At 37.7% G+C, this 22,556-nt stretch overlaps 2 protein-coding genes across 2 annotated transcripts in view; one reads left to right on the forward strand and one right to left on the reverse strand.

Annotated features, from left to right (window-relative positions):
• Positions 1-15: 15 nt before the first annotated feature.
• On the forward strand, positions 16-2,666 carry pno1 (partner of NOB1 homolog). The gene is made up of 7 exons (XM_041790143.1): positions 16-311; positions 974-1,120; positions 1,214-1,297; positions 1,402-1,462; positions 1,607-1,724; positions 2,175-2,245; positions 2,372-2,666. The coding sequence occupies exons 1-7, from the start codon at positions 114-116 to the stop codon at positions 2,437-2,439; spliced, it is 747 nt and encodes a 248-aa protein (XP_041646077.1). The 5' UTR covers positions 16-113; the 3' UTR covers positions 2,440-2,666.
• A 147-nt stretch (positions 2,667-2,813) lies between these two features.
• Positions 2,814-22,556, reverse strand: part of ppp3r1a (protein phosphatase 3, regulatory subunit B, alpha a) — a 37,672-nt gene continuing 17,929 nt past the window's right edge. Inside the window, exons 3-6 of the mRNA XM_041790018.1 lie at positions 12,163-12,339; positions 10,675-10,734; positions 8,979-9,163; positions 2,814-5,072 (exon numbers count right to left, since the gene is read on the reverse strand). Coding sequence (XP_041645952.1) covers positions 5,025-5,072; positions 8,979-9,163; positions 10,675-10,734; positions 12,163-12,339 — 470 coding nt within the window. The 3' untranslated portion in view covers positions 2,814-5,024. The remainder of the gene's footprint in view (positions 5,073-8,978; positions 9,164-10,674; positions 10,735-12,162; positions 12,340-22,556) is intronic.

A 22,556-nucleotide genomic window follows, 5' to 3' on the forward strand; every position in this document is an offset into this window, starting at 1 on the left:
CGGCGACGTTGCTGTAGGGGTCCTTTTTGTTGCACGAGGACACCCTCATGCCTTAGTGGCTGTCGTCTGCTACAGTTCAGACTGAAAATACCAAAATATAACTATTTTCCAGTATGGACAGTGATAACAATTCAACCGCGGAGGCTGGCGCTGCTACGGAGAGTAGAAACGACGAAGATTCTTTCACAAAGGTACAGTCTAAGAAGACTCATAAACGAAAACGTGAACAAGATGTGGCGGATATGGACACAGAGGAGCCCGTGGCAAGCAAACGGCCACAGTTTCCCCCAATTTCAGGCGACAAATTAAAGGTAACTGTTGTATTTAATATTTGATTAGTTTTTGTCTCAATTTTATCTGATGTAACTTCTACCAATTGTTTTCTTTTTGTTTTGTTTTTTAGCGTAAACGTCACAAAGTAGTCCGTTGAGATAAACTGGTGAACTAGTTTGCGCTTGCGCAGTTTCCTCTTGTGGCAGGATTTATTAAAGCGCCTGTGGGTTGTTTTCACAGAACGGGGTTGACACTGAGAACCGTTTTAAACTCTCATTTTTGTGTTAATCTTTCATTTTTTTATTTACACTGTGATATTTATTTATTTTTCACTGTCATTACCCAGTTTTCAGCGGCGTTATGCCAAGGCTTACTGCCCACTTTAGACTTATTATTAAAAAAATAAGGTAAACTTAATACCATATACCAAGCAGTACAGAGACATAAACAAAACCCACACCCAGAAGTAGACTGCCAATGACTCAGTAATTAAGCTATGAGCAGGACGTGATGACGAAGGTTGTTTTTGCTGTTAGTCGTTTTTTTTTCTTTTTCTTTTTCTTTTTTTTTTTTTAACAAAATGGCATCGTCAATTGTTTTGTTAGAATAAGTAACACGTTAAATAGAATAATAAACAAATCGTAATGTATTTGTTTACAACTTGAAATAGTTGTTGATTACAGTTTCTTGTGTGCTTCAGGGACCAGATGAGATGCGAAAAGTCCCTGTCCCAGCTCACAGATACACTCCACTGAAGGAAAACTGGCTGAAGATTTTTACCCCAATAGTAGAAAACTTGCAGCTTCAAGTTCGATTTAACCTCAAGACAAGGAATGTGGAAATCAAAGTATGTTTTCACTGCACGTTTAAGCAACCTTAACATGATATAGCAATGCCAAACTGTACAGATACTCACATTTGTGTCTGTATTTGCTTTTAGACTTGCAAAGAAACACAGGACATTGGCTCTCTCACAAAAGCAACAGATTTTGTCAGAGCGTTTGTACTGGGTTTTCAGGTTGAAGTAAGTACGACAATGAAAGACCCAGGCATATTAAAAAAAAACTTTTTTGGAAGCAAAGTGTTTGATTTTGATCAAAGATTAACATACTCCCTCCCTCTTTCTAGGATGCCTTAGCGCTGATCAGATTAGATGAACTTTTCCTTGAAAGCTTTGATGTCACTGATGGTAAGCCGGCACTGGCCTGGTCATTCTGTTTGGAAACCTGAATTTTACAGTATCAGGCCTATATTCTTACCTACAGCAAAATAAACTCTGTGTCAGAAGTTCTTACAATTGTATCTGGTTGTCTTGTCTTTTGTGTCTTTGCAGTGAAACCACTAAAAGGAGACCACTTATCCAGAGCTATTGGAAGAATAGCAGGGAAGGGAGGAAAGACCAAATTCACCATTGAAAATGTCACAAAGACTCGCATCGTGCTTGCAGACACGTGAGTACTGATTTCACAATTCTTTCACCATTGTCAAAAAAACAATAAAGAAAACACCCTTTGTTACCATGAGCTTATTTTTTTCAAGCTCTAAGTATTTTCACAGGTACATGACAGTAAATAAAAAGTTTTAACTTCATTTGCATGCACTTCCACATCCCAGAATGAAATAACAGGAAAAAATGTTTTATAACTGATACCATTATCTTTAGAGGACCGAAAAAAATAACAATTACTGATTTTCTGAGCAAGATTTATACATTTTAACTCAGGAAATAATCTCAATGTGGACTGATTTGTTAAAAGTTTTTTTTTTTTTATTTCAAGACCATTCAGTGTTGTCATGCTTTGCTTTCAAAGAAACATCAAGAGTTTAAAGCAATGTCCGTCCATTATTACTTCTTAATTTGTAGTGACACATTTAAACCCCCTTTATCTGCCATTCCACAGGAAAGTCCATATTTTAGGATCTTTCCAGAATATTAAGATGGCCCGGACAGCGATATGTAACTTAATCTTAGGTAAGAAATTCACTATTTTAACATTTAATAGAAAAGGAAGAGTAAAAATTATGTGTTTGTTGGCGTCAACTCTCTGAATCCATGCAGTGCTGAGAAATGACCTTTAAGTTCCCTTTCCCCCCTCAGGAAGTCCACCTTCAAAGGTCTACGGCAACATCAGGGTGGTGGCAAGCCGGACAGCCGAGAGGTTCTGAAGGCTTATTGACTGCAGTATATGTCCATCGTTTTCCTACATTGGCTGGTAAATTCCCACTATGGTGTGGGGTGACAAATGGGACTGTGTGACACTTCAGCCTTCTCTGTTCTGGTCTCATGGTTTGAATCAGTTGATCCAGAAACATGAAGCTATGTCATGATACTTAAATAAGAATAAAATTAACTGTAAGCATGAACTTGTGTAAATAAATGATTTTGATCCCTAGCGAGGATTGTGTTCTTCTTTCTGGCTTTGGACTTGAATAGGTCATAATCTTATGAAAATTTAAAGGATTTCTTTATCTTTCACATCCAAAATCTGTGCACGGTTTTTGATTTTTGAAAAAGTCCAGGAAATATCTTACTTCCAACATTTCAAAGTTTATTTAAATTTTATTTATTTTTCATACAGTATCAAGTTTCCAACAGTCCCACAGCATAAGATGCAGCATGCAGAAAAAGGAAAAAAAAGGTTTTCAAACTTAAATCTTGTCAGATATCCCCACACAAACTAAAAGACCCAAGTCCCTCAGAGAAAAGAAGCACTTACAAACTAAAGCCGGTCTGAACTATACAGAGAACAGAGAGCCAGAACTGCATTTAACAAATATATACAAAAGAAAGAAAAAAAAAAACATCAAATTTCCCCTTTAAGCTGAGTACAGTGTGTGGCAGTTTGAGACGGGATCAGATATGCAACTTTTACTGGAATAGAAGCATCTGGCTGACCCAGGTAAAAATACAAAAAAGTTACATGTAGTTCAGTTCATTTGGATTACCTCTCATAATATGTGTACATTTACCAAAGTTTGGCAACATCCATATTGTATACCATTAAATTCTTAAATATATTAACATCACCATCCATGTGTAAACAAGAGGATTATTTCAAAAGTTGATCTACATGCACAACAAAAAAATATATTTCCATGTCATGCAAGCACAGGGAGGCCCAAGCCGTGCAGAGCTTTGGGATTATGGGACGACAGAGCACTCCAGAGTCACTGAAAACTCCCATTCAAACTAGCAGTCGACCTCCAAAGCAAAACAAAAAGCTTTTCCTCAATGCCATTTATAGCAGGAAGCATTTTTCCCCTTGATATTAAAATTTGGTAGACTATGGTTTTCTCCCTGTAGGTAGAAGTTGGTGTGAAAGGGAGAAACAAGGTGATTTTGACAGAAAAGTGGGAGAAGAAGCCAACTTTTGAAATGTACACTTTCAAAAAAATAAACTACAATATACAGTCTATCCCATTGCACACGGATCATGCCAACGTGTTAAGATTTTTAAGAGTTAAACTCTGACCCATCCTGCTCTGTACTGAGTAGTAAGTATTAGTGAAGGGCTCATGTGAAGCGGAGGCAAAGCCTTCTCCTCTTGCTAAAAAAGAGGACGAGCACACATTGATTACCTAATATACACATATCAGTTAAAAAACGCTGCCAGATAAGTCTCTTAAATTGCTATGCACTAGCATAAACGGTGTATAATCTCACCATTGTCCACTCAGAATATCACTCTCAGTTCTTCGCCAAGTCCATTCAGCCTCTGTCTTAGAGATTAACCAAAAACAAAGTCTTATTTCACCGCTTTTCATCAGTCAGTGAGTGCAGAGCTGTTGTTTGCATTACAGATTGTCTTATGAATGCACACTGAAATGCAAAATGCTTCGTCAAGAGTAAACCATGTATCAGTTTGCAGCCACAGATTATTTTGGAAAGACATTTTCTTGGCATTTAATTATCTACCTAGAACTTCATGACAGGAAAAACAAGGATTATCTCAAACAATATAAACACATTCTTAATTTTGAATAAAACTATAAACCTTATCACAAAAACATGAATTTCTTTGCTAAGAGTGACCAATGCTTCACTGGTGTAATAAAATATTTTGTATAGAAGCTAAAACAAAGACAAAATGTTAGAAAATCTGAAATTTAGTTTGCAGTTGGAAATGTCACATTAACAGTGGTGATAAAGGTAATAACTCAGACTGATTTCTGGATATGTTCTGGTTGGCACTTCATACCCTACTTTCTAGTTGTACTGTAAGTCAAGTGTTCAAATACTATACACTCCCCCTCATGTGAAAACCAAAGATATACTTGTATTTTTTTCTTCTTTATAAAAGACAACAAAAAAATAAATATCAAAAATAACAATTACCAAAAAAAAAAAAAAAAAAAAAAAAAGAAAAGAAAGGATAAAATATGAACACGCCAACCAGGCTCTTCACAGCACCCCCCCTTTCCCCAAACCGTTCTCCCCTCTCGTCCACAATCAGAGATGCTCTTTGCAAATGACAAACAGATGTCCTTCAGTCTCTTAAAGTGCTACGACCGGGTTATCGAGAGGATTTACAGTTCAATAACACTTCAAAGTTGGCTTCGCGAGGCCCGTGGTTTTGTAAAGAAAAAGTGGCTTCACAGAAAGAGAGAGATAAAGAAAGAGAGATAAAGAGAGAGAATACTTCCATTGAGTTACACAGAGAGCGTTTTGCCGGACGTCTTGAGCAGATCTTCAGAGATGGGGGAGAAAGCAAGTGTCGAGGAGGAAGGGGGGAGTCAGCAAGCAGAGCAGCTCACACGTCCACCACCATCTTTTTGTGTATATCGAGACCTCCGACCACCTGGAAGACAGAAAAAGTTGTTTTTAAAGTGCTGTTATAGAAAGAGATGCTAACTATGAAAGTTAAGAAAAGTGTAAGTGTGAATTGTTAACACCACTATACAATTTGTGAAAGCAGTATTTAAAGGTCCTGAGCTGTCTTTCAGAGGACATCCTGAGCCGTCATCCATGCATAAGAAACAACGGAGGAGATTCAATTTCTTGGAGGGACCCTGTGTTCATTAGCACAGCCCTGCAGCTGCTCCTCTAGAGGCACTGCAGTGCTCTTTATACCTCCGTGGGATCTCCATCTGCACATTTACTACACACAAATCCGGTGTGGGTCTTCATTCATTACAGACATACTGGTGATATCTGTCTTGTGGACCAGCACTGGTCATTGGTAAATACTGTAGCATGAACAGATATTAATGCTGATATTTAGTATACATAACTACTGAATCAAATCAGAGATTTTTTTTACTGGGCAGAAGTCATCCGTTGATTTTTTCTTCTGTTCTCATGGTTAAATACAAAGGACATTTCTTGGTATAGTGGGAGTGTTACACTAAATTAAGTGACTAACAAAAACACTGCTTTACATATCAGCAATCAGGTACACTGTCATCTTAAACAAGGGTGTCAGTATCGGTCCTAATGTTCACAATCAGTGCATCTCTAGCATTCATATTTTTGTGTTATATTAAAATCCTAAAGTTTGTTTTGTCTAATTTACAGTTTAATCTGCTTTATTTTAATAATACTCTTCTTATTTAATGATTTATCTTTCAAGTAGAGTTCAGAACAAATATTCACTGTGCAACAGCTGGTTGTAGGCCAATGTAACCGGATGCTTTTGCAGAAGGGAAAAAGAAATCTCATTCTGAAAGGCTATAATTGCTAATTTTATTAGATGAAATCATGCTGTGAATTTTGGCAGTTGTGACATCTATCTTTTTTACGTTTCTACATGGAAACTTTAACCCTTAGAGAAACCTGCCTCCTCCATCAGCTGCTTAGTAACCAGGACAAGCAGCACTATATGAACTAATTCACGAGAAATTCAAGGCAGTAGGAGCTACATTTTTGGGACATTGATATCTTCCTTATAACAAAACTGAATTATCAAAGCATTTTTTGTTTATGAGCCAAGAAATTGCACTGCCATGCTATGATTTTGATGGTGAATCAATGATGAGCTGGAATCAAACAGCCTGATTTTAGCATTCTAATGATGATAAAGATGCAGGAAAAACAGTTCATGTGCAATACTTTCCCTATTGTAGAGACAGATTTGTTGTGCAGTAACTTCAGAAATAAATCACTTTAAACTGAAGGATTGTGACTCATTGCAATGGAAACAATGTACTGTCTCCTTTAGTCGCAGTGGTGTGAACTGGCAGGTGTTAAGAACATCGCAGAGCTGCCTGTTGCAAGCTTTTGTCTTGTTGTGAATCTATGATCTGAACTGGGCTTTAAACTGTTGAATAGAAGTTCAACAGCTGAAGACAGAAAGGCTGAGGAAAGATGTGCGCTTTTAGTGGAAGCAAGAGCAAATTTTTGGTTTACGATGCATTTAAGAAGAACATATCACATTCATATGTGAATAGGAATTTAAATTAAGAAGAATAAGAGAAAAAGAAAATGGATAAAGAAAAAGAAAGACAAAATATATAATAAAGGAAATAAAACAATCAAAATATTTAGGAAATAAGGAAAGTTTATAAAAAAATACAAGATTTGTCTATTATTTTCTTCTTAAAAATTCAAAATAAAATTAAGACTCAATTTTTTTTCCACATAATTTGATTAAAAGAAACATATTTATTCATAAATGGACTTTAATGTCATGTAAATAGATTAAAAAAAAAGAAATACCTCACATCTCTACCAGATACCTGACAGCTTTTAATGATGGAAACTTTAACCTACTCATCCTTCCAAAGTTTGCAGTGATATAAAGCTGGAAAAGCTGCCAATCTGTTTATATTTAAAGTGACAGCAGTGAATTTGAATGATTTTCAATGAAAGCTAACTGACTCAGTTAAAAAACAGTCTTTCATAAGTCATGAAGTATCCTAGTGAATTTATACACTTCAAGTTTATATAAAAATTGATCCAAACTTTATTTTCACTAATTGTACCTTTTCATAATTTCATCTCCTACCTATTCAGACCATACACCTGACATTTCAGGTGATGTAATCATAGATGGACAAACCTAGAAGACATCCTTGTTGTCGTTTTACTGCTACTTACTTACAGACAGATATTCATGATGTCAACACCTTCTTATGTTTTCAGTTTTCAGAAGCGTGGTATTACTACATTTTCAACTGAGTCAAGATAAATACATAAATAACAGTGACACAAGAACAAGACTTTGCATGTAAAGTCAGAGGAGTTTAACTGTAAACTACAAACTGTCTCAGCACTACAGTCAAGTTCTGATATTATTATGTGGTAAAATACCTGTGTAATCTTGCAGAAGCATTTGTGTCATTAACACTCTCTCATTTTATTTCTACAAATCTTTATTTTCATACACACCCTCTCTGATGTGGTTTCTGTCAGACTGCAGTGCCCAGAACAAGAATAGAGTTAGCCTGACTGAAAACGCATCACACATTTTATTAAAATCAGGATCTAACATTTCCTGCACCCTCCTGTTAATACACTCCCACAAGGACGAGAGCCTTTTTAATTTAGAGTTTCAGAGATGCAAGTATCAAATTTTGTCTTTGTGTGTCTGTCAGAGTGAAAGCATGCGCCTTTCACTTGAGAAAACCTCTCTGAGCTTAGGCTACCTTCCAAGACTAACAAGAGACCACATAGGTGGCTCACACGTTTCACCAAGAGCCTCTTTGATCCAAAATTAGAAAATCAAGGCCATGGATATACTATAAAATTACAACAGCAGGAGAGCAGCCATTGATGATGGCAAAATGTTCATCCTCTGTCTTCAAAAAAAGACTGTCAAGTGCTACTTCAGAGTAAATCTGTAATCATTTCATGACTAGAAATAGCTGATCTAGGGCTGATCTAAATTCTCCTCTATTTTGACACATGCACAGGAGTGAGTAGTTATTTTCTTACACCCAAAACAAAAGCAACTCTACTATTCACACCAGCACAACGGAGAACCACCTTTTAAAAAGTACTACAGACATTTTGTATTCACTTGCTTTCTGTCAGATAAATGTTGAACATTTAAAGGTGCAGTGTGTAAAATTGGGACTATCAACATCTAACAGTCAATTCTGGAGTGTGATGATCATTTCTCTGGTGATAACTGTGGGAACCAGTGAAGTTTAAAAATCAATACATGCTTAACTGTTATTTGGTTCCTTCTATGGTGCCATCGAAACAGGCAAAATGCAAAAATCCAAGATGGCAGCGTCCTTGGAGGGGACCCTCTCTATGTATGAATAAAAGGCTTATTCTGAGTTAATTTAAAACATAAATTTAAAAAATGTGTTATCAGATGTCAACACTAATTTAGATCAATCTACTTATAAATGTTATGTTTCATTTTAACCAAGCTTGTTTTGCTAAATGCTACTAGGCTAAATATTAAACACTGCACCTTTAAAGTTGGTTTGTGAGGATCACTAAGGAGTATTTTATTAAAACTTGTTAAGCAGCTTGGTGAGTGTTCAGTGAATGAAACAATTTAAAAGCACTGCCTTTGATAAATCAATGCCATGGAATCAAATAAGGAGACATTAACAGTAGTGTTTTTTGCGCAGAAGAAAGGAATATTTCAAAATAAAGCGTGAAAGTAAAACCTTCAGGTCTCCAGTTGGAGACCAAAAAAAAGGCTGTTCATCAAGCTTTTCTGCCCTTTTGACATCTGCCCCGGCCAAATCATGCTGAATCAGCAGAAATGTCACCACCCCCACAACTCCACAGGAGGGGTCGGACTTACTGCACAGAACTCTTCGAAGGATATCCTGCCGTCTCCGTCTTTGTCTGCGTTTATGATGGTCTTGTCCACGATTTGCTGGAGCTGCGTGTCCTTCAAGTTGTTGCCTACCATCATCTTCAGCACCTGGAAGAGTTCGCCATTGGAGATGTAGCCGTCTTTGTCCATGTCGTAAATTCTGAAAGCGACTGAAGAAGAACACAGGAGTGTCAATTACACACAAAGCAATAGCACAGGAAAAACAGAAGTGAGGAGTTTTCTTGGAAAAATCCTCTCTGATGATGGCCTATTAGCCTGACAGTTATGTTTGAAAAAAATTATTCTCTTTAGAAAATGATAAAGTCCTGAGGGAACCAGAACAAGTCTTTATCAAACATGCCCTTGTCCACTTTCTGTCACACTGGCTCCAAAACAGCAACTGTTTTCCTTTGCAAGTAGGTTGAATGTCTTCTTGATTCTAGAGAAAGAGCAGCACTGAAAACTGATAGGGCAAGATTTCAGGCATTAAATAAAGCCATTTATAGTATTTATTATAAAACACATTTAAAGACAGCAACTATCAAAACTGCTCCAGGAGGCAATAAAGGAGGCGATTCACAGTTTATTAAAAACCCACATGCACAACACAGCACATTTAAAGAGATTTTCCAATTGTGTGGCACTTAAAGTAGAAATCACATATCTTAAAATCCAATAATCTATTATTTTTATGATCCACAGAATTTGGATGTACTAAAGCTGGAAACACTACAGATCTCAATAGGTACAAAAGTAGTGCTTATTCCTCTTTAAAAAGAAGTGTGAATGACTTGCCTGGAATTTTTTTTCTCTAAGAAACCAAGAGTTACCAATTTAAGGTACCTAGGACTTCTACTTTCGGTAGCTTTAGTATAGAAAAATGATATCAGTATTGCTAGATTTGTATTTGTATCATATCAAAGTTTAAAATTCTGATGGCGTGACAACTCAACTGCATGGTACAGGACATGGAGAACCAAACGATTACGTTCATTTAAGTAAATTGCAAGGGTTGACAGAGGGTGCAAATCCAGTTGAAAGGAAACCGCTCCAAAGCAGCTGAAAAGTGTAAAAGTGATGGGTAGCTTCAAGTAGATGTCACATTTTCAGAAGGGGAATGTTTTTTTTAATGAGGTTGGTGATGTAGCAGAGATAGTGGCCATTTGTGACTTCAGAAACAAATCAAACCAGTGAGGAGAAGCATGCGTGTAATTTAAATAGTTAATCTTTTAGTGTGCTAGTCTGTTTGCAGAACGTTGAATCAGTTACAGATATGATAAAGATGACGAAAGATGAGGAAGCAAAAATAATAAAGATAGGAGGGAACAGAACATGGTTAACTGACTAAATCAAAGAACAAGATGAAAATTTTAATTACTGTAATCTAAAAGAAACGTGAATCTACCACTTTGTAAAGCAAAAGAACTGCAAACATAAACAAAAATGTTAAATGTTAAATGTTTACGTCTTCAGCTTTCACAATCTTTAATCATCATTTACAGTTTACTGCCCATGGGAGTTTTCATGGAGGCAGTACAATGAGGGACACAAACAGAACAGGGGACGCACAGGAGACAACGTCCCGGCTGATTTGAGTCCCAGAGCAGCAGAACAAGCAGACCTCGAACAAGGAGTGCTACTCTTGGACATGCATGGTTTTAATGAAGAGGCAGTTACTCACATCGAAGCTTTTGTTCTTTGTCCCCCTTCACACTGAACTGTGACACTCCCTCAATGAACTCTGGAAGGAGAGGAGAAAAACTATCAGTCCAAGTTTTATGTCTAATCAGGCTTCAAAACAGTCTTTGTTTCAGTATTGCTGATGACAGGATGTGAATGCTTTTTTTTGCCATACACATTGATAGCTGTGCTCCTTTTCCTGATCAAGAAAAGATTCCCAAGATGAGTAAAATTAACAAAGTAGAACTGCTGAAAGCAAAACCTCTTAAACTGAAGAAAAAAAAAACTTTTGCACAGGGTTTCTACACTCTTTCAAATGTATGATTTTTTTAAGACCTATTTTAAGATGGTTTAATGCACTGTTAATATAATGTCAACTGAAAAAGGTTAGAGAGCACATTTAGGTCTAAAAACTCCCAAGTTTGATGACTTCTAGCACATTTAATGCCTCTTTTCTGTCAACATATAAAACAGTGATATTTAGCAAAACATAAGCAACAAGCTTAAACTAAAAAAAGAACAATTTCAAGACTCAGTTGGAGGGGAAGGCCACTCTTCACCACAAGGATGACGATGATCAGTAGAGTGTTCAGCCTAAGCTCAAAAATGGTTGAAAACTGTTTTTAAAAGAAAATCTGTAGATTTAGTCTAACAAACGCTCTGATGAAGGCTTTGTACCAAAACATGTAAGCGATTGTTATGGGATGTGAGCCAAATAAATAAGTGAAATGTTGTACTTTTGTCCTCCATAACTTGGATTTTGAGATGTGCTGCCTTTTTTGAAACTTAACAATTTAAATCAGATAAATGTAGGTAGAAAACAATGATTGGATAAAGACGTGTTGAAGTCAAAATGCCTTCTAAAATTTATAACTACTCACCAGTAAAAATAAGACTTTTAATGTCCTAAACTTTAAAAAGCCCTGTTCAAGAGTTTTTAAGGGTCTGCAGGAACCCTGTTAGTAACATTTACCTTTTAACTTTTTTTAGTAGAGAGCATCTTTTTGTCAGCTCTTAGACCTCTAAAAAGGTTAAAATCATGCTTGCTAAATGCTAAAGACATACTAAAGCTGTCTTACATTATTAGATAAAATAAACATGAGCCTCTGCAGAGCACACAAACCCCGCATACTGACATTATAATCGACACTAGGACTGCTTAGCAGAAGTCTGACAATTCAATAGATATGACAAGTCAAGGATCACCATTAAGCCAACTATGTTTGAGCTTTTTAATGTAATAGAAAGGTTCAAAAAATAAAACAAACACATTAAATCTAAGTTAGGAAAAGTTTCCAGAGCTGCATAAACTTTGACAATAGTATTAGATTACTAAAACACTGGGGCAACTATGAGAAATTGTCTAATAACATAGAGCAGTGGGGTAAACTTTGAACAGCAGCCATCCTGTACTGAAAACAAACACATATAGATTCAAACAGACTGGATTAAAGCTACCATGTGCCAGTTGCTAGAGTTGTTTACTCACCTTTAAAGTCCACCTCTCCATTCCCGTCCGTGTCAAATATGTCAATGACCCTCTGCACCAGCGGGTTCTGTTGGAGCTCCGGCAGCGACATGAACTCCTCCACGCTGAGAGAGCCGGAGTTATCTAGGTCGAGTTTCTTAAACCTCTTCCCTAGCCTCTTAATCTCATCAGCATCAACTGGACAAAGAAAAAAAAAACAGGAGGAAAGAAGATCCAAATTAGAAATTGATCATTTCTTTGTGGCCATTCTTCTCAATTTGGGTCAGTAAAAGTGAAAGAAAACAAACGAGTGGGTGCCAAGAGATGTAATGTAGAACCTTAAAAGCCCCATCAACCTAGTCACTTAAGGAAAGGAAGTAACCGACACTGCTTTATTTTCCTGCAGCAATATTTAAACATGACTCAAGAATCACAAACACCAAGCAGTGCTTTATAACCTGCACATTCTTACAGGCCACACCTTAAAACTAGGTCAAGGACAGCACTTTGCTGCACCTCTATTAAGGGGCAGCTCCTAAAAAAGCCCTAACTGACTGCAAACATTACATGAAGCTAACCATGAAGCTACCTCAATACTACAGTTTTAAACCTGAGACAGGATAAAAGACAAGCATGAAAAATAGACGCTGAGGTGAAACAACACAGGCATAAATTAATATTTTATAAACTTACAATTTTTGTTGTCAACAGTTGTTTTTTTATCAGACGGGGTCTGGATCTTTCGCTCTCCTGCCATCACAAACAGCTCTACAGTATATCTGCCTGCACGCTGCACTCAACAATAGCCAGGAGTAATCCAGAAGCAATAACAAAGACAGACGTTATACTAGTTATGCTATATAAGCTCGTTCATGGTCACCTGATCACAGCAGCCAACCACACAATATCACTGTCTGCTTAAATCTGACATGGATCATAGCATGGACTATCTATTAATCTTAATACGGAGCTCATAGATTTATGAGATGGTCATTCCAGTTCAGGTCAGGTTGAACAACCTGCATGAGGACAGCAGGTTCAGGTGAGCACCAGGAAAAGATAAGAATTATGATGTTTAATATGATCGTAAAACTGTGCAGAGTAAAATCAAGATCTTCAACATACAACTATGCAGTTTGTAATAACACTGATACAATCACAGCGATGTATGCTCAAAATAATATCTCCATTTTAAAAAGGAATAAAACACTACAAATCAAAGTTTAACACAAACAGATGGCATCCCATGATTTACCTCCTTATTTGATCTGAAGAGAGAAATGGTTCAGCTCAGTGACTGATCAAAGCATGATTACAAGGAGAAAAAATAGAGGAAGGTAAAGTGTGGAGGACAAGTTAAGAAAGACAAAGCTGGACTGAACAGAATCTGTGGCAGTCCTCTGTACAGGCAATGTGGACTTTAATTTCTGTCTTGACAACATTTTAACAGTGTAAACTTTGTCCAGTCCATGCCACATTTCTACCTTTTTTTTTTTTTTTTTTTTTTTTTTTTTTAAAGATTTATTTTTGGCCTTTATTGGATAGGACAGTGGACAGAGTCGGAAACAGGGAAGAGAGCATGGAGAGACATGCAGGAAATAGTGCCACGGGCCGGATTCAAACCCGGGTCGCCTGCATATATGACGCGCACCTTAACCAGTCAACTACCGGCGCGCCCTGCGTCTATCCTGAATACAAAATTAATCACTAGAGCAGAGACTTTTTTTCCAACACAAGTTCAACACAACTTAACCTGAAGGTGGCTGACACTTGAGCTTCATTCTGACTGCAACCAAACGGTATTAAACCCTCTACTGACGCCCAACCAACAGGTAAAGTACAGATGCTGGGTGAAAAAGCATCGACTGTATTAAAATATTTGTCTTATATAATGTGAAAAATTAAGATTTGCTATGGGTTAACTGCAAATACTGGAAAGTAAACAAAAGCACATATCAGATATGTAAACTGACTAAAATTATAAATGATAAAGCAGCCTTTATTTGCTTGAAGGTGCTATAAAATTCATACAGGGCATCAAGTGCACAAATCAAACAGCAACAATCAAACATGCAGTAAAAGTCTGAATTACAAGTTTTGAACTCAGTAACCTGATGAAGTCAACAATGGAAGTTTAGGATTGGAGAGATCACGTTGTTAATGTTTAATAAAGCATTAATTGTTCTAAGAACTATGACTGTAAGTCCCAAGAAACATTTACATCTTCTTAGGATGCACTGTATTATCTAAATGTTATTGGTATTAGCAGATATTAGCTCAAAGGTAAATACAGGTATTGGCAGATGTGGACATTTCTGCTGATATACAACTGATATTTTGGCTTTAAAACTCTGCCTATATCATCTGTAAATAATGGCCATACCAACAAATGCATTTGTTGAGTTTTAGGCTGGACCTGTCGAACTACTTCAGCTGAAGTCTTTTTCTTTATCCATGATCATTGCTTACACTTTAGGGTAAGTTTCAAAGACTGAAATGTCTTAATTTGTTCATCCATTCTTTAATCTTGGGATTAATAAAGCATCTGTCTATCCATCCATCCATCCTCAAACTTGACTTGGACTGAAGTTTTAGGTCTGAACTTCATGAAAATATCCTAACAGATAATGTTATCAGCCAAAATTAATTTGTTGATACTGGCATATTGGATATAAGCAAAAATCCAATGACGTGCACCCCTTGCCAATACTGATATAATACTGTCATCATTCAACACAACGGTCGACAGGTCAGAGGTCACTGATATGGATGTTGAACCAATACATCTGTGCATCCATCTATTTGGTTTTGTGTCTTCTGTTGTGTGTTCTATTACTTTAGACTTGTTAGAAGACATTATAACCACTGTCTTTAACCAACAGAAAACTTTTGTAATTGTGAATGAAAGAATGTTTAATCAATAATGACCACAGGTACAGATGTATTTTAAAGTGTATTATACAATCAGAGTGAGAGTAATGACTTCAATCAAGATGTTTAAAGAAAACTCTTATTTCTTGTCCTTATTGAGTGGCAGCCTTCTGATGGATTTGATAATAACTTGAATCAAGTCTAATTCGAACTCCTGCTCTGCTGTTCATTGATGGATTTATTCTTAATCATCTTAGGCATTAACATCAGCTGTTTATGTGCTACATTGCACCTGGTAAGTTCAATTTGTGATGCAAATGCTGCCTAGCTTGGTGATTAATATGCATTATTTTTCTCCTGTGTATCAGAGAGAAAAACAGCATTCAAGTAGACAATAAATGTGAGTTGTTCTTTGTCTCTATTAGTGCAGGTACAGTGGATCGGTTTGCTGGTTTATTTTTTTTACTGATGCATGATGAATCTTCACACAAATCAGCACAAAATCTGATGTACACGGCTGGGTTTCTATGTCCACTAGGTGCTAGAGAGAGGTGTCAGAGCTTAGAACCCATCCATCCTCTGACAGTAGACCCTTCCTTATCAGCAGCCACCTTTTTCCTGTTCACATCACATGACATAAGCTGAGTTCAGGGCAGTTTAGGCTGTGAGAAAGCCATCGATGTTAAAGATAATAAGCATACAGCTTTAAGCAGAACTTCTTGTAAATCAAAGCTTTTTAAGTCATCGTAGCCTGAGCTGCAGATAGATTTGTCTCTATGGGTTGAGCGTGAATAAAAACATCTATGATAAAGGGTTCTTGATACACTTCCTTGACATAACAGCCCCCCACAAATTTCTGGAAGTAGGTGTCAGTCCAGGGACACAGAACATCTCTGATAGTGTCCCTCTTTTTTCATCGGCAAATACTTCATGATTAAAAAGAACTTGTCAGCAGATTATAGGAAAAATCAAGGTCTGTCACTCATTCAATAAAGCTGTAAAATTAAAACTCTCCTCCAAAAAGCAGATTCAATAAAGTCTTTTAAACAGCCTCACTGTCAAATTTTAGTTTACTTTAGTAAAGAAGACATTGCCAGACATTGGCAAGACTTAAAAAAGACATGGCTACAAGATAAAATCCAATAAAACACATCATTTAGAATTGTACTTCTGACGCATCAAACATAAATCCTCTTTTTTCTGTGATTTCTGTCAGTCAATATGTAGATGTAGATGCATACACAACCCCCGGCACCCTATGATATCCTCGGACTTATCTTTCATTATTCTCATGTTCTCATGTAATAAATTCTGTCAGATCAAGCAGAAAAAAAGATGAATTTTGTAAATCAACAGCTTTACAAGCACCAGCTGCCATGCTCTTTGGTGGCAGCCAAAATCTCAAAATGCAGTGCAATGACAGGTACCCAAAACTGTCCAATACACCAGCAGCTAAGATGGTGTGTTTACAAGTGGAGGAAGAGAATTAAATGAAAATGAGGAACAAAGTGTTGCTGTAATACAGGGCAGCTGTGTTCCAGAGCCAAGAAGGGACGGTTCTCTCTCACTCTTTTTATTATTCTTTGTCTTTCAATAAATTTCTGCTGCAGAAAAGGAAAGTGAGCTTGAGCTCATGACATATTACAGTTTTGTAAATTCCCTGCCTCGTTCATCATGTTTCTAAGCATCCTTCTTGTTCCTACATAAAAAAAAACAAGATATTAAAGAGGGCTTTGGTATGAAAGCTCTGAAACAGAACCTGCAACATGACTCCTATTCCTGCCTATCACAGTACTTGCAGAGGAGGAGAAGACGAATGTGTTTTTAACCTCTGTGTTGGGCCACGGCCTTTATGTTTGAGCCTTTGGCAGCCGAGACAGCTGCGATGAAGTGGGCGATGCTGCAAACTGACACTCAAATGCACACCTCTGTCCCCTGGTGCTAGTTAGAATAAAAATGAAGACACAGCAGAGCTGCAGGTTTTTCCATTTCAATGTAATAAATCACTGATAAACCTGTAGCTGCAACAGTAAATTTTATATATTGTCTGCTCTTGGGTTGAACATTATTCAACAGGAACTGTTTTATAAGGCAGAGAAAATATTGTTTGATACATAAATATGCAATCTTGTTTTTACAATTATAAGGTGAAATCATAAATCTAAGAATGACTTTCATTTTATGTAATGTCCAACAGCAAAACATTCACAGATTTTCATATGTGAGAGGAACAGTTTTGTGCGAGGACTGCACAGTCATAGAGGCTCCTCACACTGCTATGCTAATGAGACGCTCTGAGGGAGACCCAGTGTAACTGTGAGATGATTATGATAATCTCATATACTCCACCGCAGAGCCCAACACACAAACACACGCTTTTATGAACACTGTGTGCACCCTCAACTGTGTTACTAGGCAACTGGAACCCGTTAGCCCCCCAAAGTTGCCCACACAGACACACATGCACAGGAAAGACGGCGGAACACTGAAACGATTGTTTATGAGGTAGGTACATGAAATCACGTGCTTATGTATGTTATCACCATGTGAAAGCACACAGGAGGCTCACTCTGTATCTGTCACACAAAGACTCACAAGCATACATTATCATAAAAAATGCTGTGATAGTAGCCAAATGGTCTCTGGTCCGCAGCTCTTCTTAAATCTTCTCCTGTAGCCTTAAGCTCAATTCACACCAAAGATCTGGGATGACATGAGTTTGAAACCTCCCGACCACCTGCGACAGGCCACTCTGCGACTTTCTTTTAGAGATTTATTGTGGGGCTTTTATATTGATAAGACGGTGGATAGAGCTGGTAACAGGGATAAGGGAGTAGGGAATGACATGCAGAGAAAGAGCCACGGGTCAGACTGCCCAATTATTCTGTTTCAATTAAAAGGACGGTGCTGTACAGCAAGGTTATAATTGTTTTGGATTTTTCATTAGTTTTTCATTTTAAATAAGTTTTTACTTCTGTTTTTAATTTCAGTTTAGTTTTTAGTTTTATACTGCAAAAGTGCTTGTGTTCTGGTTTGGTTTTTATTTATTTTAGTGTTAGCTTTAGTCTTTTTTTCAGCAATATGAAATATTTAGGGGTGAGACCCAAAAGGGTCAGAAAAAGTTAGCATCATACAATTAAAAAACAAACAAACAACAGGCTGCTCCTCTTTTAAATTAAAAAAAATAAATTATTTATTGAAAATTGATATACGAATACAACTCAAGACCTAAAACTAACTATTGTCTGAAATCTTCAATCTAAACCTGCCATTTTGCCGTTTTACACGTCTAATCGGACAAAGTCGCTGCTATGCAGTGATAGAGGAGATGCACAGATGCAATTTTTCTTCTATGACATCATGAGGATCAGTCCCTACCTGACAGCATGCAACACAGCTCCTGGTACAGGCTCTTGTACGTAGCAGCATGTCTGGTCTTCAACAAACCGAAGACAGCAAATGTCACTCCCCTGTTCGTCTCTCTACTCTGACCTCCAGTTGCAGCTCGCATCAAATTCAAAACTGTTGTTTCACTGCTGATGTTTATAGTTGTAAAATTGAAAAAACTTCAACACACATCTGTCGCAACAATTGCAGTTGCATTATTTTTGGATCGTCAAATGAGGCAAGTGTTAAGTTCTGTATCTTTGTGTCTTACACTTTAGGTCTTTCAAGATAATTTGTAATATTCCTTTTAAAAAATTGTAATTTCCAAGCCCAGGCTTCTCTCCCCTTGTGCAAATGATTTCCCTAAAATGCCAGTGCTTTGTTACTGCACCCTTGGGTTTATACTACCACACAGGAGTCTAATTGGCTTCAAGAAAAACATATAACTCAGACCATTTTTCCCCTTTAGTGCCTTACTATGATTCTTTCAGACCTTTCTCCAGCAGTGTTACAGCACAGTGTGGTTGGTACTTCAAGACTTAACGTCAAATTGAAATGTAACTCCAACACAGCATGTAATCAGAACAGATTTGAAGAGTAGGTACATTATTCCATGTAGGTGAATTTGTCATAATAAACAATCACAATTGTTTGGGGTCCAATAAATGCCTCCTGAACCTGCAACTCAGCCAACAGTCAGCCAGCTCAAGCTATCCATTTGACAGCAGTACAAAAATCTGCTAGGTGCCACTGGCTTTTCCTCCCCAATTTTCATTTAAAATACAAACACAGTGTTCCCAAAATGTCATTAATGAATGTGTCCTCTAAACACACTAGCTCTGCACATTAATGGAGACATGTGACTGCATTAACACGAAGACCAGAACTGAGACAAGCAGGGGAAGGAGGCTGACATACTGAGAGACTCACTTGGCATGTTGCTGATAATTATAGATGGAGCGTGCCATTCAGAGCCCCCCAAACACACATGATAAGGTGTGAGGGTGGGTAAACATGAGAAGGTTACATGGCAGCTCAGTAATTACATGAGTTTGACACATGACATGGTGCCAGTTAGCATAACGGGGGTGTACTGACGAGGGTGGAGCATTGTCTAGACTACACATCACGGTACAACAGTGTTCAGTATGTTTCAGTCCAACTAAAGAGCAGCCAGGTAACAAGCCAAATGTCACCTGTTTGTGTCAATGTATTTAATGTAACGCACAGCAATGAGGTAAAACATGCTTCTTCACTCTCCAAGTTTATTGTGTAAAACAACAGCAACATACAACAAGTCTGCACTCTTTTTGCAGAGCATCTCTGCCTGCCTGTCTGGGGCTTTCACATAAGCTGTGAGCTGCAATGGACCATCTCTGTTTGAAATGACTGCACCCAGGGTTTGGGTCTCGTCTGTTTTTTGCAATACCGGTGCTAAAATGATACCTTTAAAGGGGTACCAGTAACTAAACGGTGCCCAAATCTATACTTATAGGAGGGAAAAATAAACATTCATGGTCATGGCACTCAAGATACTTTTTTAATTGCAACGGCATTTGCGATTATAAAATCCACTTACCAAATTCATTCAACCTAACCCAACTCAGAAAAATTTTACTTGTAATAACAATTCCTGCCTCAGAGCAACATTAAATTTACTTATTTTTTTAAGTCTTTTGAATGTGTTAGTCTTCCTAGAAATTGCAAATATCCCACGAAAAATCTGACCACTTATTTGTTAACTGCAACTTTAGAAACTGTTCCATAATGTGCTCCCTTTGAATAATACTACATTTGGCCCAAAGGTTGAACATCTACTAGTAGTAGCTATCTCTTTGTTGTTGTGCTTTAAGAACAGGTTTCTTATCATTTGATTGTTTTCCTATCTAAGTTTAAATTCTGGCTTTGTGACAACCAAACTGTTTATACGCAGCTGTTTTCTGAGCTTAGCACAAACAGACCTTTTTTTACACATGTGGAAAGTCACTGAAAGTTAGAAATAAGCTAAACTATATAAGTATCAAAATTCAAACAGAGTATCTAGTTTTTCCTTCTTTTTTTAACAGATGTCCACAGAACAGTCTCTGTCAGCTATAAACTGAAAAACTAGGTCATTTCTAAGTCTTAAAAAAGGGGAGGTGGCAGTCCACACACAAACAGGCACACTTCTCTATCTTAATGCCTCAGTTTTATCCTATGTGGCCCTGAGATAATAGAGGGTCGTACAGCAGCACAGTGTGGGTACTCTCCATCTCTCAGTGCATTAGTCTGATTGCTCTGCCCGCTCTGATAATGTAAAGCTCACCCGCATGGACCCAGCCAAGGATGAAGCTGGGCAGTGCACTGATGTTGTGTATTTATAGCAGCGTAGTTATGAGAAAACCCCCCAACTCAACCCACCAAGAGAGGCCCTGGCTCCTGCCTTCAGGGAAACCCCATAGCAACAAGGAACTCCAACGAGCCGTCCGTCGTTTATTTTGGGCGTCTGCAGACAGGCCTGCTATGGTTTCAGGCTCGCCGCTGTGTTTCAGTAAGAGCGTGATGTGGTGAGGTGTGTGTGGGGGGGGGGGTGAAGAAAGTGGCAGAGCAGAGTGGGCATGTGCACGCTCTTAAGCAAAGTATGTGAACAAAGGTGTGTGTCTGTGTGGTTTTTGTGTCATATTGTTCACACTCCAACAAGTAGGCCGTTACATTTTGTCTGATCTGAGCTCAGTGATAGAAAACAAGGGTAAGACGCTGCAACAAAATAACACAAGGATAGAGACTTAGCATCCTCCAGCGTAGTATTATGTTATATTACATCACAATCCACCTTATCAAAGGATTTCCTGGATTTCCAAACTCTCTGTCTGTCCTGCTGACGGCAACAAACAGTGTGCAGGATTATCTGTTGGCAGGTACAGGTGAGCAGGTTGTGTTGGCTCTAGTCACATTCAGGGCAGGAAGGTTGAGGTGCAGCGAGGTGAATCTATCTAACCAGCAGGCTAAAGCTAATTTCCTCACTGCTAATGCTGCCTGTCTGTCCAAACACTTGATGAGCTGAACAGCTGCTGTCAGCCGTGGGTGAGGCAGACAGAGGGAGGAGGCAAAAGAGAGTTCAAGAGAGAGAAAAAAAGACAATCTAGGAAACAGAGGAGGGCAAAAAAAAATAAAGTTTGATGAAGAAGAGAAGTAAAAATGTGAACTGAATTTTAATTTCTTGCACAATTAAATAAAAATAAAGCACACAATCTCCCCTGTTTAAGACTTTTGGTTTACCAATTTATCATTTTCCTATTCTAAAGTGACAATTTAATGTCATTGGACATTTTTGGGGATTTATTATTGTAAAGCCACTTATTTAGCACCCTAAAAAAGAGAAATCAGAGCAGAGACAGGCAGGCAGACTGTCTGGATGGCAGCCGTGAATAAGGACAGGAAAAGAAGTAAGGCGAGAGACATGATGGAAGAGACTCTAAATATCCCACACTGAATGCAGAGGTCCTTGATGGGTTCAGTTCAGGGTCATACATAGTCCAAAACCTCCTCCTCTCAGCAGACTGGCATAAGAGGGGAGACGAGTGCTGGCTGGCAGTCCAAAGTCCTGCCCCCTTCCTGCTATACTTGTGCAATCCAAGTCAAAGCTACAGCTCTGACCATTTTAATGAGAAGAGCCATTTTCAATATAATATGCCACTTTGTGGCAACACAAGGACAACAGGGATACAATGGTAATAACAGTTTAAACATGGTACAAGAAACTCTCCTGTACTTATGCTGTTCCTTTAGGTAGTAATGTCTATTAATTATTACAAGTTTGTATTTTTCAGAAGCAGACTCTTCTAGAGAAATTCATCTTTATTATGCATACATACACTTTATATTGCAGACAACATTTGTAACAAGATATTTTAAATATACTTTTTTTTTTTTTTTACATGACTTAAAGTGAGACAGGATGAGTCATCTTAACAGTGACACTGGTTCTTAAGGACACCTACAATACAGAGGGACCCTTAGTCGTCTAATTGCTCATCAAATGTACCTAGCAGTGAAATAATTCTAGTGCAGGTTTTTACAATATTGTAGAACCTTTTTCACCACAGCAAAGAGAGAGAAATCTGCATCTCTGAGGTTTTTTTTCAACTAAACAGAGCAGGGATATCAAGCTGATGTAT

The sequence above is a fragment of the Cheilinus undulatus genome, linkage group 6, assembly GCF_018320785.1.
Source record: "Cheilinus undulatus linkage group 6, ASM1832078v1, whole genome shotgun sequence".
Taxonomy (NCBI): Eukaryota; Metazoa; Chordata; class Actinopteri; order Labriformes; family Labridae; genus Cheilinus; species Cheilinus undulatus.